The following is a 16,336-nucleotide window of genomic DNA, read 5'->3' on the forward strand; positions in this document are numbered from 1 at the left end:
ACACATTGAATTGGGTATCACTTGAGACAGAAAAGGTCTACAACTATTTAAATAAAGAAGATTAGAAGAAAAAAGAAAAAGGAAAAAAAAAAAGAAAAGAAAAGGCATTTCAATATTTTTTTAAATAGAATTTGAGAACATTTAAATATGAAGGGAAAATGTAACAAGTTTATATAGTTGGCTGTTTAAAATATTTAATAGTTAATGATATTAAAAAGTAAATAAAATGGTTACTAATTAAAAACGATTAGATCAACACAATATTTTTAATATTACATATTAATTAACAATTTTCTTATGTTATTTTTTACCAGTAAATATTAATAATACGTAAATTCTTTTAGAGCTCCAATATATACATCTGGATGCCTAAAACAAGTGCATAGACTTGCTCTTTGGTTCAAACAAGTTTATAAAATAATTAAATACATGATAAGGTAATTGAAATAATTAGCCAAAAACAATCCAAATCAAATTTACAAAGTAATAACTATTCAAATTTAAGTTCGCAAATTTGAATAAATAAACTCTAAGATGTCACATATCGTTGAAGCAATTTATTAAAAAATTATGATAATCAACTATACAAAAAATTCATAGTAAAATATACTAAAAAAGGAGAGGATAACGCGGATTGTTTCTCATGAAAAAACATAAAATAAGAGAAATTTGACTATAAATCTACGTTTGACTAATTAATTATGATCCAGTACAACTAACTGTACGTTGTGGATTCTTATCCAAGAGAATATGACAAATCCTTTGAAGTTAAAAAGAGAAGAGAGTATAAATAATTACTTAACTTACAATAAACACTTTTGACCCTTCTTGGTTCAAATAATTAATGCTTTTCATAATATTTTAAAATATTGCTGGACATCATGACCTCAGAAAGGTTTCAAAGTCTCAACCATAATATTAAAAAACATTCTTAATTTCTGAATTAAGCCACCTAAAATTATTGTAATGGTAAAAATGCTATGCTAGAATTAGAAAATATTTCCTTATTAAATATTATCTAAGAGAAGAAGATGAGTTCTGCTAGGGTTTTGCAAGACAAGGAAGAAGACGTGGTTCAGGGCTGCACCAAGAAAGTAAAAACGAAGAATGGAGAGGTGATAATGGATTCAACTATGATTGATCAATCGGTTTCCTCGCCGACAGGTGAAGCTCTAAAACGATCATACGCTGAAAGCGTTCTGGCCACTGACGGGGGAAGACTTTTCACGGGCTATAAAGCCTTGCTGAAGGAGATGGAGGATTTTGAAGAGGTGCTTGCTGAAGACGATGTTCAACCAGAGGAGGAGGCTTTTGAGCACGATCCGTGTCCGACCATTAACATCTCCCAAGAGGAGTTCGAAGAGTGGTGCTCTCCATGGAAGAACGCGCTAATCATTCACGTTTTGGGTAAACGCATATCCTTCAAGGCCTTAGAAAATAATATCAACCGAGACTGGATCAAGATGGGATCAATGCACATGATTGATATGCCAAACGACTTTTTCTTGGTCCAATTCACGTCGGAGGACGATTATAGACATGCCCTGTATGAAGGCCCTTGGATGATCGCTGATCATTATATTTTGGTTCAACGTTGGAGACCTTTCTTCACTACCTCCTCGACCCAGACAAGAAAGGTTGCTGCTTGGATAAGAATTCCCGGCTTACCCATTGAACTCTATAATGATCGTTTTTTGTGGCGAGTGGGAAACAAACTGGGGTCAATGTTAAAAATAGACAAATTAACCTCTCTTCATTCCAGAGGAAAATTTGCATGGATTTGTGTGGAGATCAACTTAAGTAGAAAACTTGTCTCCATGATCAACGTCATAGGCCACATCATCAAACTAGAATATGAAGGGTTGTATGCGATATGTTTCAAATGTGGAAAATACGGGCATAAACAAGACCAATGTATCGCTCTAGTGGACAAGGTTTCAATTCACTCTACTGATAATAAAAAGCAATTTCTGAGTACTATGGAAGTGGACATTAGTGAACAGAATGAATCATCACCTGCTGCACAGGTCAGGGAGGAACACTCACGAGTTGAGGATGATGCGATAATCACAGAGGAGAACACGCCTTTTCCAGATTCTGAGGCATCTTATGGACCTTGGATGATAGTTAAACGTGGGAAGAAATCGGGTAAGCATTACCACAATTCAAAAATTAAAAACGCTTTTATCCAATCACGAGACTCAAGGACCAACCCAGGTGCAGGTATTAACCAACCCCATAATGCTTTGATGATGCCACTCAGCAAGATGAAGGTTTCCTCTCTCCAGAGACTATTCACGTAGAAACTCCCATGCAACCCATGCATGTGGATGAGTACAATTCTAACGCCCCGGCCACGAGACAAATAACTAGAATCCGAAATCCCAAGGCGGGGAAAAATCCTCAACCTGCACCAAGCCATGGCAACCATTCTAATGGAGGGAAAACAAAATTAAAAATAGGGCAGAGTAAGCTAGAAAATAATCAACTAGCTGAGGAAAACCATAAGAATAAAATATTAACGTTGAATCCCAGTCCAGAAGTCACAAACTCAAACACCGCTAGACCCTTTGTCAAAGCCATGGATCAACAAGAAAATTCCAGAAAAGTTATGGAGGGACTACGGAACATAGAGACTATGTCAAACTCTAATCGTTTCATGGAAAATACCTTATCCCAGGTAGTTTTACTAGATGCCGAAACTTAGGCCTTTGCGAATGCAATGAGATTGCATCTTGATCCTACATATAGCAACATGATTAATACTCCTAGCGCCCCTGGCTTAAGTGCGAAGGATTGTGACGAGGCGAGAGGGATTTCAAATCCAAACAACCCCAACATGTCCTCATGAATTGTTTAAACTGGAACTGTAGGGGAGCTGGAAGTCGTGGTTTCTCGACTTTAATGAACGACATCATTAGAGAATACAATATTGGGCTACTTTGCCTTATGGAAACGCATATTAGTGGTGATAATGCACTAAAGGTAGTACGTAGAATTAATCTTGACAAATGCTATATGATACAAGCACATGGACATGCAGGGGGATTATGGTGCTTGTGGAATTCAAGGAGATGGCAGGTTGAAGTTTTAAAACATTCCAATCATTTTATTCATCTCCAGATCCAAGCCGAGCATTCAACTTGGTTTTGCACTATGGTCTACGCAAGCCCTCACCCTCAGGGTCGGGTGCAACTTTGGAGAGACTTAGGTGGCATTGCAGACCAGACGGAAGGCCCTTGGATGGTTATGGGGGATTTTAATGCTGTTCTTTATTCTCATGAAAGAGTAGGGGGAGTTGGTACTTCTTGCATACGAGGAGATAATGCATTTCGAGATTGGGTCAACCATTGCAATCTAGTAGACTTGGGATTTATTGGTGCTCCTTTCACATGGCGTTGAGGTAGACTATTTGAATGACTTGATAGAGATTTGGCGTCCTATGATTGGCGCCTCTTATTCCCTGAGGCAACTCTCTCTCATCTAAATCCGTTGAAATCAGATCATTCTCCCATCTTGCTGAAGCTGCATCCCGATAGGTTTGAACGACCCACTAGAAGACCTTTTTGCTTTGAAGCTGCCTGGCTCACCCATGATGGATTTTCTGATATCATGCGACGAGAATGGAATGTCCACCAAGCTTGGAATCAACGAGTTAATCATACGAAGCAGTCCCTAATAGAGTGGAATAAAACTACGTTCGGGAATATTTTCTATCTTAAGAGGAGACTACTTAGACGACTGCAAGGGATCACTCGTGAGCTTCTACGTGGCCCCAACAATTTTTTGGAAAAGCTACAAGTTGAGTTATGGGTAGAATTGGATCTTGTTCTTAAGCGGGAGGAAATTCTTTGGTTTCAGAAGTCACGCTGCAAGTGGTTAAAGCTGGGGGATAAAAACACGCGCTATTTTCATGGAGCAAAAATAGTACGGAGGAGGAAAAATTGGATTTTGAAGCTAAAGAATGATAATGATGAGTGGGTTACATAAAAGGAAGAGCTGGAAAGTTTAGTTACGAGCTATTACAGAAATTTATTCACTGATACAGGAGAAGTTGAACCCTTCTGCCTATCAAATGCATTCCCTCAACTAAGGCATGACGAGATGAGTTTTATTGGTGCTCCTATTAGAGATGATGAGATACACATTGCAGTCAAACGCATGGGAGGCCTTAAAGCTCCTGGCCCAGATGGATTACAGGCAATATTTTATCAGAATCAGTGGAACACTGTGGGCACTGCTGTTTGCCAACTTATTCATGAAATCGAAAAAGATCCTAAGAAGGTGGCAGATATCAACGAAACCTTAATTGTTGTAATTCCTAAAGAAGATGTAGTAACTCACTTAAAACAAATGCGACCTATAGGTCTTTGTAATGTTTCCTACAAGATTTTGACCAAAGTCCTTGCTCAAAGGTTAAGACAAGTGATGGGAAAATTAGTTCAACCTAATCAGTGCAGCTTTATTCCTCACCAACATAGCAAAGATAACATAATCATCTTCTAAGAAGTTATTCACTCCATGAGATACAAGTCGGGAAACAAAGGGTGGATGGCTATTAAAATTGATCTGGAGAAAGCATATGACAGACTAAAGTGAAATTTCGTAAAAGACACACTACAGGATATAGGTCTTCCCCAAACCTTTGTGAACCTTATATGGGCCTCCATATCATCTCCTAGGTTGCGCATGGTTTGGAATGGAGAAGCTCTTGAAGAGTTTACTCCTTCTCGTGGAATTCGCCAAGGTGACCCAATTTCTCCGTACCTCTTTGTGTTATGCATGGAACGTTTATTCCAACTTATCTCAGAAGCAGTTTCTTCAAATCAATGGAAATCAATTAAATTATCTAGAGATGGGTTGCCTTTGTCACATCTGGCCTTTGCTGACGACCTAGTCTTATTTGCAAAAACATCCATAAACCAATTCGAGATCATAAAAACGTGTTTGGACCTCTTCTGTGCCAGTTCTGGTCAAAAGGTGAGTCTGGAAAATACCAGAATCTATTTTTCAAAAAATGTGAATCACTCTATTTGTGAAGAGATCAGCTCGGCTTTTGGCTACCAGCGCACAGACAACGTTGGGAAATACTTAGGTATACCTGCCCATCATTCAAGAGTATGCCACCATGACTACCAAGGCCTGATAGAGCGTGTAAGTAGAAGATTAAGTGGTTGGAAAACCTCTGCTCTCTCGTTTGCAGGACGACTCACGTTGTGTAAATTGGTGCTTTCAGCCATTCCTTCGTATACCATGCAATCTGTCTACCTTCCACGGAGGACGTGTGATGAGATAGATCGTATATGCCGAGACTTCCTATGGGGAGGAAGTAGAAATAATAGAAGATTCCATGCAATTGGCTGGAATAAGGTTTGCATGGCTAAGGAATATGGTGGGTTGGGATTGCGGTCTTTACGTAATGTTAACACATCCTTCATGATGAAAAACTGCTGGAGCTTGATAACAGAACCTCACAAACTCTGGGTTCAAGTGGTAAGATCTAAATATAGGTGCCCCCAAGGAGCCATACCCCAGGTGGGAAAGAAAAACAATATGTCGAATTTGTGGAAGGGGATATGTGCTACTTGGAACCTTGTAACACCTCATATTTGCTGGCGAGTGAAGAATGGTCAATCCACTAGATTTTGGTATGATGCGTTGCTACCGTCTCACACCCTGATTATTCAACAAGCCTTAACCTTTGTACCCCCTGCAGAACTCATGAGAACTGTTAGGAGCTATAGAACGTCCCAAGGGGCTTGGAACATCGAGCACCTTCAAGCCTTTCTTCCAGTTGCGACTTTAGAAACAATTAGGGACCAACACATCGGGAATGAGGATGAACCTGACGAAATAATATGGGGCCCTACAACTGATGGTGAGTTTACAATTAAGTCGGCCTATGAAGTAACTTCTACGTGTCTCGGGAACGTTAGACCCCCGATTTTCAGAGCTGTGTGGAAATGGACTGGCCCGGAGAGGATTCACACTTTTCTTTGGTGGGTGGTGCATGACAGCCTGTTAACTAACCTAGCCCGATTTGAATGTAACTTAGGATCGGACCCTACATGCCCTATTTGCTTACAGGGGATAGAAGATAGTATCCATGTGTTGCGAGATTATCCTTTTGCAAGAGAAGTTTGGAACAAAATTCCTGGAGGAAACATAGCAGGCAACTCAACAATCAGAAGCATTCAAAACTGGATTATGGTTAACTTGTCAAAGAGACGTCTAGGAGCTGTAGATTGGTCGACCACGTTCGCGGTAACCCTCGACTCTATTTGGCATCGTCGAAACAAATTCATCTTCCAGAATTCTACTATCTCAGCTGACCAAGTGGCTTCGGAGATAAGAGCTAGAGTTTCATCAATTACTTCGGGCTCACCATGTTTAGTCACAGGGATTGATCACGCAGCCGACCACTCTGATGAAGTCTGGAGATGCCCCCCAGCGGGGTACATTAAGCTTAATGGGGATGGAGCGGTAGACATAACGGTCATGGCTACTGTGGAGGAGTTGTTCGGGATTCAGAGGGCAATTTCATTATTGCCTTTACAAGAGCTCTAGGACAATGCTCGGTTATCCAGTCTGAATTATGGGCCATACTTCAAGGGATTCGTATGATTCAAACTCATAACTTAGGCTGGCAAGTGCTAGTTGAAACAGACTCCGTGGAGGCAGTTAGACTGATCGAAGAAGGTTGTGATAGAGACCATCCTTGCCACGAGCTCGTCCATGACATTAAAGACCTAGCTATACGCTTCACTGCCTTTTCCTGTTCCCACATTATTAGAGAAGCTAATGTAGTGGCGGATAAATTAACAAGAAACCGAATCTAGCTAGGAGAGGAGTCTATTATTTATAATTCTCCTCCCGATTTCTTACATCCCTTGCTAGCTGTTGATAGGTTAGGTGTTTTCTGATTCCTTTTTTGTGTTGGGCTTTTAAGCCCCCCCTCTTATAAAAAAAAAAAAAAAGAAAACATTTCCTTTGTGATAAAAATTAAGTTGGACTTTATTCACTTTTATTTTAAAATAATAGTTTTATTATTTTTAATTTTATATATTAAAAAGTAAAAATGCATGTTTCAATACTATGAAATAAATAATCAAACACATCATAAAAGATCCAATTGCACTCACAAGTTGCGTATGAAATTTATCCTCATTATGGCTGGGTACATAGGTCTACACGTATACATTATTACAATACTACAAAACATGATAAATTCAACGTAAAAGCTATACATTATAGTCTAGCTAGCTACCATTTTGTACGAAAGGAACAGAAACTGTATCTCAAATGATAAAAACTTTTGTCGATATACCAAAAATCTATATATATAAAAAATTACAATGAATCATGACCAGGCTTGAGGGTTCAAGTTCAAGGTATTATTTTTTACATTTGTATATAAATATTCTAACACGTTTAATAGTTTATTATTATTTATGCTTTTTATTTCTCTTTTTATTATATTATATATCAATTTTGCATATTTTTTTAAGTGTAAATTAATATGATACTTTATCAATTTATAATATTTTTTTAATAAATTTTAGGTGGCCAAAAAATTATTTTTAAAGTAATTTTGATATATTTTAAAAAAAATAGGGAGAATCATGGCTCTTCCGGTCCCCCCTCCCTCCACTCCTAATCATGACAAATAAATTATACTAACTAGTGTCAAAGAAATGCTCTGTGTAATTTTTTAAAACAAAAGTTAGCAGTTTTGTGTATTTTATAAAAAAAAAGTTAGCAGTCAAGAATGGGAAGGTTTGAATAGCATATGCTTTAATTGAGATATGTGAGTAGTTTATAGAGTAATCATAAAGCAGTGGAAGTTAAAAGAAGGTTGTTAATATAAATGGTTTGATATTTGTTTTTTAATTAAAAATTAAGGTTTAATCTTTAATTTGAGCATGAAATCTTGATCAAAAGTATTATTTTATTTTTATAAAAACTAATTTTATAAGAATAAATTATACCTCCTCATAAAAAAATTTACAAGGATAAAAGTGAAAATAAATTATGTATATAAAAAAAATTTATCGTCTCCATTATTATTTTTTTTACAAGACATTGATTATAGTTATAGATTTACATTTTATGTAACAAAATAAAATTATCTTGTTTTATTTCCAAAGTTTGTAGCAAGTTTTTTTTAGAACACCAGTATATGTAGTATTTGATAAAAAAAATAAAGGCTAAATTACATTTTATTTCAATATATCTAAATGTATAATACTGTTCACGAGTTGAAATAAAAGGTAGTTTATAAATATTTTCTCTCTTTAACTATTGATGCATCTTTTCAAAGACAAAATCACGATGATTTAACATTATAAATATCCTCTTTTCGTAACTATTGAAGTGTCTTTTAAAAAAAAATAATTATAATGATTTAACGAGTGTCAAAGTAAACAATACTTTACATTAGACACAATGTTCTTTATAATGTCAATAGATTTATGCTTGGAACATATTTTAATTCCTATAATTTCTAATTCACAATTTTGTCTCTTTTTTATAATTACTTGACAATTTACAAAAACTGATAACTTGAATTGAAGATATGATATTGATATGATAATTTTTAAATTTTTTTTTTTTTAAAAGTGACTCTAAAATTAGAAATCAAAACAATTTACCATCTAAATCACTATGTGCCATCTACTTTTTAAGTTATGAGATAATCACAAATATTGCACAAATTAGAATTAGGTGTCTAAAGTCTATTAACCGATCATATTATTAGTAATTTAAGTATTATTAAATTAAATTATGATAATATTAACATGGTTTTTTTTAAAAAAAGAAAAATTGACAATTACAGTCCACAATAGTTTATAGGTATGAACTTTTAACGAATAAAAAAAATATGTAAAGGAGTATGTTAGTATCGCTCTTCACATGATTGGTGATCATATTATAGGAAGGGCTTCATTTATAGGCTATATAACAAGGGACTGGAAACCAGGCCCATCCATGGATCCCAAATACCTTAATGTCTTGCGAAAAACAGGTGTAGATGGGCTCAAAATATGAGGATCTTTATGCTGCAACCCCAAGGGACTTTGATCCTGTGTGCTACATAAAAGAAGATGGGGTTGTCAATGTTTATTGATATTTCTTTGTTTCTGCTTCCAACAACTTCTAATTTGTACTAGCCTCTTAATCCTACTTGCTTTTTTCATGATTACTAATTAATGCTTGAAATTGTTCAAAATGTTACTCTTTTACTGGAGTAAGATTTAAACTTTTGGTCATGTTCGTCCAATGTCCCAAAGTTGCTAATCATGGACTAGTCTAAGCTTGCTGAATGTGACATACACCAATGAGAAATAAATTTGGGAACACGAAGTCAACATCCTGATTCTGTATAATGTATCTTAGAGTAGGCTTTATAATTATTAGACTAAGAGACCTGATTATACATTTCTTATTTGAATTTCATATAGTAATTAGTACTTCAAAAGTGAAATTTAAGTTACGATAGAGAAAATAAAATTATCATGAAGTCAAAAAGAAATTGATGGCTAAGCAGAATTATGGGTCGTACCGTCCTATATTTTGTGGGACATCGCCATCTTTTAGCGTCATGTTACTGTTACTTATTCATGATTTTGGATTAAAAGAAGTTCTTATATCGTGGAATTTAATGTGTACCTCGTTAATTACGTTGGTCATTATTGCCTCTCACTTTAATAACATGTTAAATAGGGTAAAAAGCAATATTGTTTCTGATTCTAATAGCAACATGTATTTAGATGCCACTTGGCACTTGCTGCGTCCTGCCACCTGTGTGTGAAGTTGTTTACTTTAAATTTGGATGCCATATTGTTGCAATCACATTGGCACTCATCACAAAGAAGTTGAATGTGACCATGCAGAAATTTTCATCAATCCTAGCTTTCCCTTTTCATATACATTCAGGAGACTCTCTCTTTCTCTCTATTATATGTACCTTAACTTCTTTTTCCATTATATAACCCCCACTATCTTCCCCCTGAACAATTACCTACCTTCTCTTTGTCACCTTGAGCTCCAAAAAGTTTTCACCATATTTGCATATTCACATTCTCAACTATTACCCCTTTTACTTTGTTGTTCACCCTTCTAGCCATGCTTCTTGGATGATTTTCACGAGGCACTTAGTTTTGCATGGCTGGTGATACAGCATCTTCCTTCTCCACTTGCTTGGTCCTCTTCTTATCTTTGCTCCTTGTTTCTCACTTCACTATGGCCATCCTAGAACAAAACTTCTCTCCTTTAACATCATCAAACAAAGAGGGTGCCAAGAAGAGGAACACCAAGGTTGCTGCTTCAGCAAGAGAACACAGTGCACAACATTCCAAGGATATGGCACTAGGAGAAAATGGCAAAGGCAGCATTCATGTTCCAAAGAGATATCACTCTCAATCTCCAAGCAGGATCTTCAATGCTAGTGCACATGAAGTCCCAAGTGGTCCAAACCCAATTTCAAACAGGTAAATTCACTAGTAGAAGAAAGAAGATCCACTAGAAAGAAAAAGGAAAAGGAAAAAAAGAGAAGTATTATTATGAACCAAGAGGTGTATGGCTTTAAGATTTTTTTTATCTTTTTCTTTTTTTCCCCTTCCTTTGGGTTTTGTTTTGTCCATTTGAAAGGATCAATTTGGATTTCTAAGGCTTCAGAATGGTTTGGTATCAGTGAAGTCTTATTTTGTTCACATTGTTGTTCTGAAATTGGAAGCACGATCATGTACCAATGATTTAAACATGAGAGGATATGTGTATATGAGATTCTATACTTGATGTCATCATTAGGTTATGTTATTGGATAAACACAACGAGGAAAGGGACATGATGATTCAAATTTGTAATGGTTTTGGGTCCTTTTGTTTATGACGAGGAGGTTGCTCTCAATGCACACTGTAGTGAAAGGAGAAATGGAGTAGGGAAAAGAGCCAGCAACCACCATTGTTTTGCGTGAAAAAGTTTACAAGGATTTGGCATCCTAGGTAGCCTTTGAAGGGTCAATATCCCAAAATATCCTCATCATTTTCTCTGGAACTCCCTTGGTACCCTTTGTCCCATTCCTTTAAAACTGAAGCAAAACCATGGCTGGCTGACTCAACTCTTACATATATCTCCATCCAGTGTCTCTTTCTATTTGTTGGATTGTGGTAGAATAGTACAAACATACCTATCTTGTTCATTAATCATTAGAAACTGACAAACTTAATTGGAAAAATTGCTGGTTAATTTTCGTCGATTTTGCTTGTCTAGAAGTATGTATTGTCTAGAGGTGTGTTGTATTTTTGGTAGCCATATCAGTACACTCTTGAATCATGATTTCAAAAGTTGGGATAAAGCTACAAAGATTCCAAAGTGATAAGCATCATAAGCTGTCCTTTTACATTTTGTGGGAAGAAATATGTCCATATTTCAAACAATTTGCCAGTTCCGTTTACTGAATTAGATGTAATTGAAGCAGTGCATGGAAGACATTTTCGATCACATAAAGACATTAAACATAAAAAAGTAGAAGCTATATGTTAACGTTTTCTATTTCCACTTTATTCTGTATTTTCAATAGTTTGCATAGTAAACATTGAAAACGACTCTTAAGTTTTAATCATTTCTATGTTTGTTTTCTGTTTTGTTTTTTCTTATATAAACTTTAGAAAATAGGAAAGAAATATAAGTTTCAAATTTAAGAACACAGCTAGCGAGAGAAGGTACGTTAGATCTCTTTAGGCAATGAGACATGATTTGGCCTTCACTTTTGATTGCAGGGGGTCTTGTCACTTTAATAAGTTATTAGGAATCAATTTAACTGCTTTGTAACACTAGGACTTGGGAGAGTGTTTGTCATACCAAAAAAGAGATAAAAAGAACTGGTTGTTTGCTTTGCCAAAAGCAATCAAAGTGCTTTGACAGCTTTCCTTTTACCGACTGTTTTCTTTATTTGGTTATTTCCATTTTCTGCAGTATTATCTCCCCTCTTTGTTTGAACTTACGAGTGGTTTTTCATTGCTCACAACTGTTCAACTTTGACTTACAATTTCTAAACCGAAGCTGGATAATCAATAACATAGCATGTTAATTACTTGGTCATGAACTTATCAAAGTTTTACTTTAATATTTAATGTTAAATTTCTACTATATGAAATCTATGCTCCAAACTCCAAAGAAAAAGAAGGCAATTTGCCAGCTCAGAGCTTTGCAAATCATGCTTTGCTAACGAACTCCACGTCAAACAGTAGTACGGAATCAGGAGGAATGACACATGAACCTGCATCAAATTAGGTATAAGTTTTCCCTTGGCTAAGAAAAATGGTAGAAGAAAAATTCATGCTGAAAAAGAATATGTGAAAAATGTTCCTTGTGAATAAGGCATTGCTAATGCTAATTGCTAGCCTTCAGAAGCTTGACATGCTTTCCTTTGTTAAGGCTTCTCTGCAGAATTTGTTGTATATATGTTTTCACTATTGTTTTATAAACATCTTTCTACGGTCTCCATTTTTTTGTTATGACATATGATCAAAGGATGAGTATGTCTTGGTATGGCTTTGGCACAAATGATTTATCTTTAAGAACTTAATTTAACGGTTCCCATTTACCTATAAATTATATATTTAACAAGTCCATCTAAGCTTATCAGAGATATATTAACAGCAACTAACTTGTAATATTAAGCAATCTCACTATTAGAAGACTTCCTAAGAAATCATACTTTTCTTAACATTAAGTGTGCTTTTTTCTTGTTTATTCTTCTCCACTGGTGATTGAAAAGGAAAAGAACAGAGAAATATAGCTTCCTTCTAGTCCGTCTTCTTCTCTTATTCCGCATTGTTATGTCACTTGCCGAGTGCCACAATCATCAAACTAAGCTCTTGTATATCAAAAACTAAGCAGATCCTAAACTAAAGTAACCAGTACTTCTCCCTAGACTAGAGTGACACTATACATTGATACCAATTAAAGATAAACACCAGCATAATCTTTAATAGACCGAGTTTTACACAATGCAAAACAACCAAGTGTAGACAAAAATTCATCTTTATTTTCCACACAAATATAATGTCAAAGAAAAAATACTGTTTAGCAACACAGATCAAAAGGAAAAGTGTACTTGCCTCCTCTACAACCAGCACCTCTTGAGCCATATCCAAGTTCTGGAGGAATCTTCAGTGTACGTTTCCCTCCTATGTTAGGAAAAAGTAAACAATTTTACCTGGGCATGTCATAAAAAATGAATTCCACTGATAAAAAAAGTACCTGCAAGCATGGGGGGAACTCCATCACCTCCTAAAATGCCTTCATCCCAACCTTTAATGACCTATTTGGTTCATGGATAACTTTTAATTCCTGAACATGAGAACTCTATAATATGACTTACTTATGACAGGCAGCGCTCATTAAATAAACATGGAAATTTACTCTGGTTTTCATTAACAATTCTTAAGAAGCAATCCCATTTCTGATTTCACCAGTTATATTTTCTTTCTTATCTATCAGAACTGAACTTGATACCAAGAGTTTTATGACAACTCACACACACCTTAACCAACTGAGCTAGACTTCTTAGTAGAGTTTGTGCATATTAGTTTCATTCTAAAGATGGTTCTCAAAATTAATTTTATAAAAAATTTATAGCTCATATCAGATGGAGGTTCTCAAATACTAATGTTAAAATGCACAAGTAGAGAAAACACATTAAATTTGTTATCAATATTATTGAATATTGCTGATTACAGTTGAAGTGTATGAAAAAAATATAACTATCTACCTATCATTCATACCTCTCCAACACCGATACGAAAAGTTAGTGGCTTGCCACGATTGTAGCTGCTATCAAAAACTTTCCCATTCTCCAATCTCCCCACATAATGCGCCTGGAAGCAACTAAATTGGTCAAACATAACATAGGACTTTACCCAAAGTGGATAATATCATTAAATGACCAAAATGCCCAAGCTCAACACAGGTTGAGTATGAAGTGAACTCCTTCACTACCACACAGCATTTTTGTGCCATGCCATCATGAATATATCGCATATACTATTGAGGAAAAAATAGTTAATTCTCACGTCAGCATTTGACCAAACGACTAAATTCAATTAGTGTATACAAATAAAAGAAAATTCTTCTTTTATGAGCTCACTTTTGGAGTTAAGTTAAACTATATATTATAGTTGGTATCACAGTAACTTTAGATGTAAAAGATAGTTGTTGGTTAGTTAAACCAGTTCATTTCGATATACTTATATTTTTTTATCAGAATTTTCTACTTAATCATGAATTCTAACTTTTTTCTTGTGCATGTCACATAGTTTAAAATCTATAATCTCATGCATACTATTCTAACACTCATCGAATAGTTTCATGAATTGTAACACAAATATATATAAGTCATGCTTGATACATTATTATGAGCCTACAACATGAGTTATAGCCGTGGATGTGGTATCTGAATCTGACAACATGTATATATAGTGTACATGAAAAAACCTTAATAAGCTGTCCCTTGACGGCCTCAGGACCTGTTCCAAGAAGTTTATCACAGAAGGCAAGGCCTGAAGACGCGACTTTAAATTGACATGGAGCTTCAGCTGCTGGAGCTTGTTGGGGTAAAGAATGAGAAAGGATAGCATCCAATGCAAGAAGGCTTATAAGAGTTGTTCTTCTATTGAGCACTGGTGGTGCTGCTTGTGGTTGGACTTGGACAGTGCACTTCACGTGGCGGTGGCAACCAAGAGGTGGTGATTCTGAATGGTTATTACATGTTTGGGGTTGCAGAGAAGGAAGGCGTCGAAGGGAAGGGAGGCATGTCCCAACTGAATAAGGTGCCACTGAACCCATCCCCACACCAGAGGAACGAATGGCTGTGCTTCAAATTCTACTGTGCTTGCTTTAAGTATTAATTATCCACCCAAAAAATTAAATATATTACCTTCAAAAAGGAAATGACTAATTTACCGAGATAAATAAAAATAAGTTAGATAATTTTAATTAACAATATCATGAATTTAAATTTGTTTTAAAAGTATTTATAGAATTAAAATAATAACTATATTTGATTATATTAATATTCAATTTTCATGAACAAGTATAACATGAATTAAGAGTAAAAAAAGGGTTAATTCATTTTAATCCATCATTGATATGTTAAAAGTGGGTTAATTTGTCCTCGCATAAAAATATCTATGTATTAATTAATGGTTAACCGGTTGGTGAGTCAACATGATTAACAATTAAAAATAAGTTTTATTTTATTTATATGTAATATTTATCAAGAAATTAGGTATATACTACAATAACAAACATAAATTTAAAATAAAAAAATAAAATAAAATAATTCTCAAAATCATTATCATGCAATCTAATTATTCTCACACACACGTATATATATATATATATATATATATATATATAATATATATATATATATATATATATATAATATATATATATACACACGTACGTATAGATATAAAAAGATAGAGAGTGTGTGTGATGTGTATTATATAACTATAATTATAATAAATTTATATATTATATACTAATAAATATTATATTTGAATATAGAATAATATTATATTTTTAAAAATTGTATAAAAATATTTATATATATATATAAATTACATTTTAGACATATAATAAATAATTTATATCATAATACAAATTTATTTTTATTTATAATTATTCATAATTTATTTTAAAAAGTATTACAATTTGATTATAACTAAATATTATAATAAATAAATAGGTTAAATTATATTTTTATTCTTTATTTTTTAAAATTTATTTTGATTATTTATCTTTTAAAATATTCATTTTGTTCTTTATATTTTAAATTTGGATCATTTTGAAATAATAATTATTACAACATATTTTAAATTATTTTATGATTAATTTAAGATTTGTGTCTCATTAGATTTAGTTATGTGAAAATTATAAAATTTAATTCATTTTTCAATAAAAAGAACTATAAACGTATTAAATATCATGTAAAAAGTATATATATCTTACAAGTAATTAAAAAATAATTTGCAAATATATATATATATATATATATATATATAATATTCTAGTTGTTCTTTGACTCACTTTTATGTAATTTTAACAATATTTAAGGCTTTTTTAAAATTTAAATAGAAGTTGTGTTTAATAGTTCTCATGCAAGTGAAACTAATGAGATTGACTTTAGATTTGAATCAATTAAAAATATTCAAAATTATATCTCAAAAATAAAAAATAAAAAATAAACATTTTAAAGATAAATAACTAAGATGAATCTTTAAAATAAAATATATAATTAAAAATATAATTTAGTCAAATAAATATG

General features: G+C 34.0%; 1 protein-coding gene across 1 annotated transcript; it reads right to left on the reverse strand.

Annotated features, from left to right (window-relative positions):
* Positions 1-12,068: 12,068 nt before the first annotated feature.
* Positions 12,069-14,877, reverse strand: FKBP13 (FK506-binding protein 13). Its single transcript, XM_083068889.1, has 5 exons — positions 14,500-14,877; positions 13,791-13,883; positions 13,267-13,327; positions 13,125-13,193; positions 12,069-12,280 (listed from the first exon to the last, which is right to left on the reverse strand). Exons 1-5 carry the CDS (start codon positions 14,848-14,850, stop codon positions 12,216-12,218), a joined length of 639 nt encoding a protein of 212 aa, XP_082925015.1. The 5' UTR covers positions 14,851-14,877; the 3' UTR covers positions 12,069-12,215.
* Between the last annotated feature and the right edge of the window lie 1,459 nt (positions 14,878-16,336).

This window comes from Cajanus cajan, chromosome 2 (genome assembly GCF_000230855.2).
Source record: "Cajanus cajan strain Asha chromosome 2, NIPB_CcT2T_4, whole genome shotgun sequence".
Lineage (NCBI taxonomy): Eukaryota > Viridiplantae > Streptophyta > Magnoliopsida > Fabales > Fabaceae > Cajanus > Cajanus cajan.

Excerpts from the sequence above, each read along its gene's own strand:
- FKBP13 (XM_083068889.1), bottom strand. The coding sequence starts at position 14,850 with ATGGGTTCAGTGGCACCTTATTCAGTTGGGACATGCCTCCCTTCCCTT. Across the intron at positions 13,328-13,790 it reads TTCGTATCGGTGTTGGAGAG|GTCATTAAAGGTTGGGATGA; the intron begins GTATGAATGATA and ends TGAACCAAATAG. Across the intron at positions 12,281-13,124 it reads AGGTGCTGGTTGTAGAGGAG|GTTCATGTGTCATTCCTCCT; the intron begins GCAAGTACACTT and ends AATTTGATGCAG.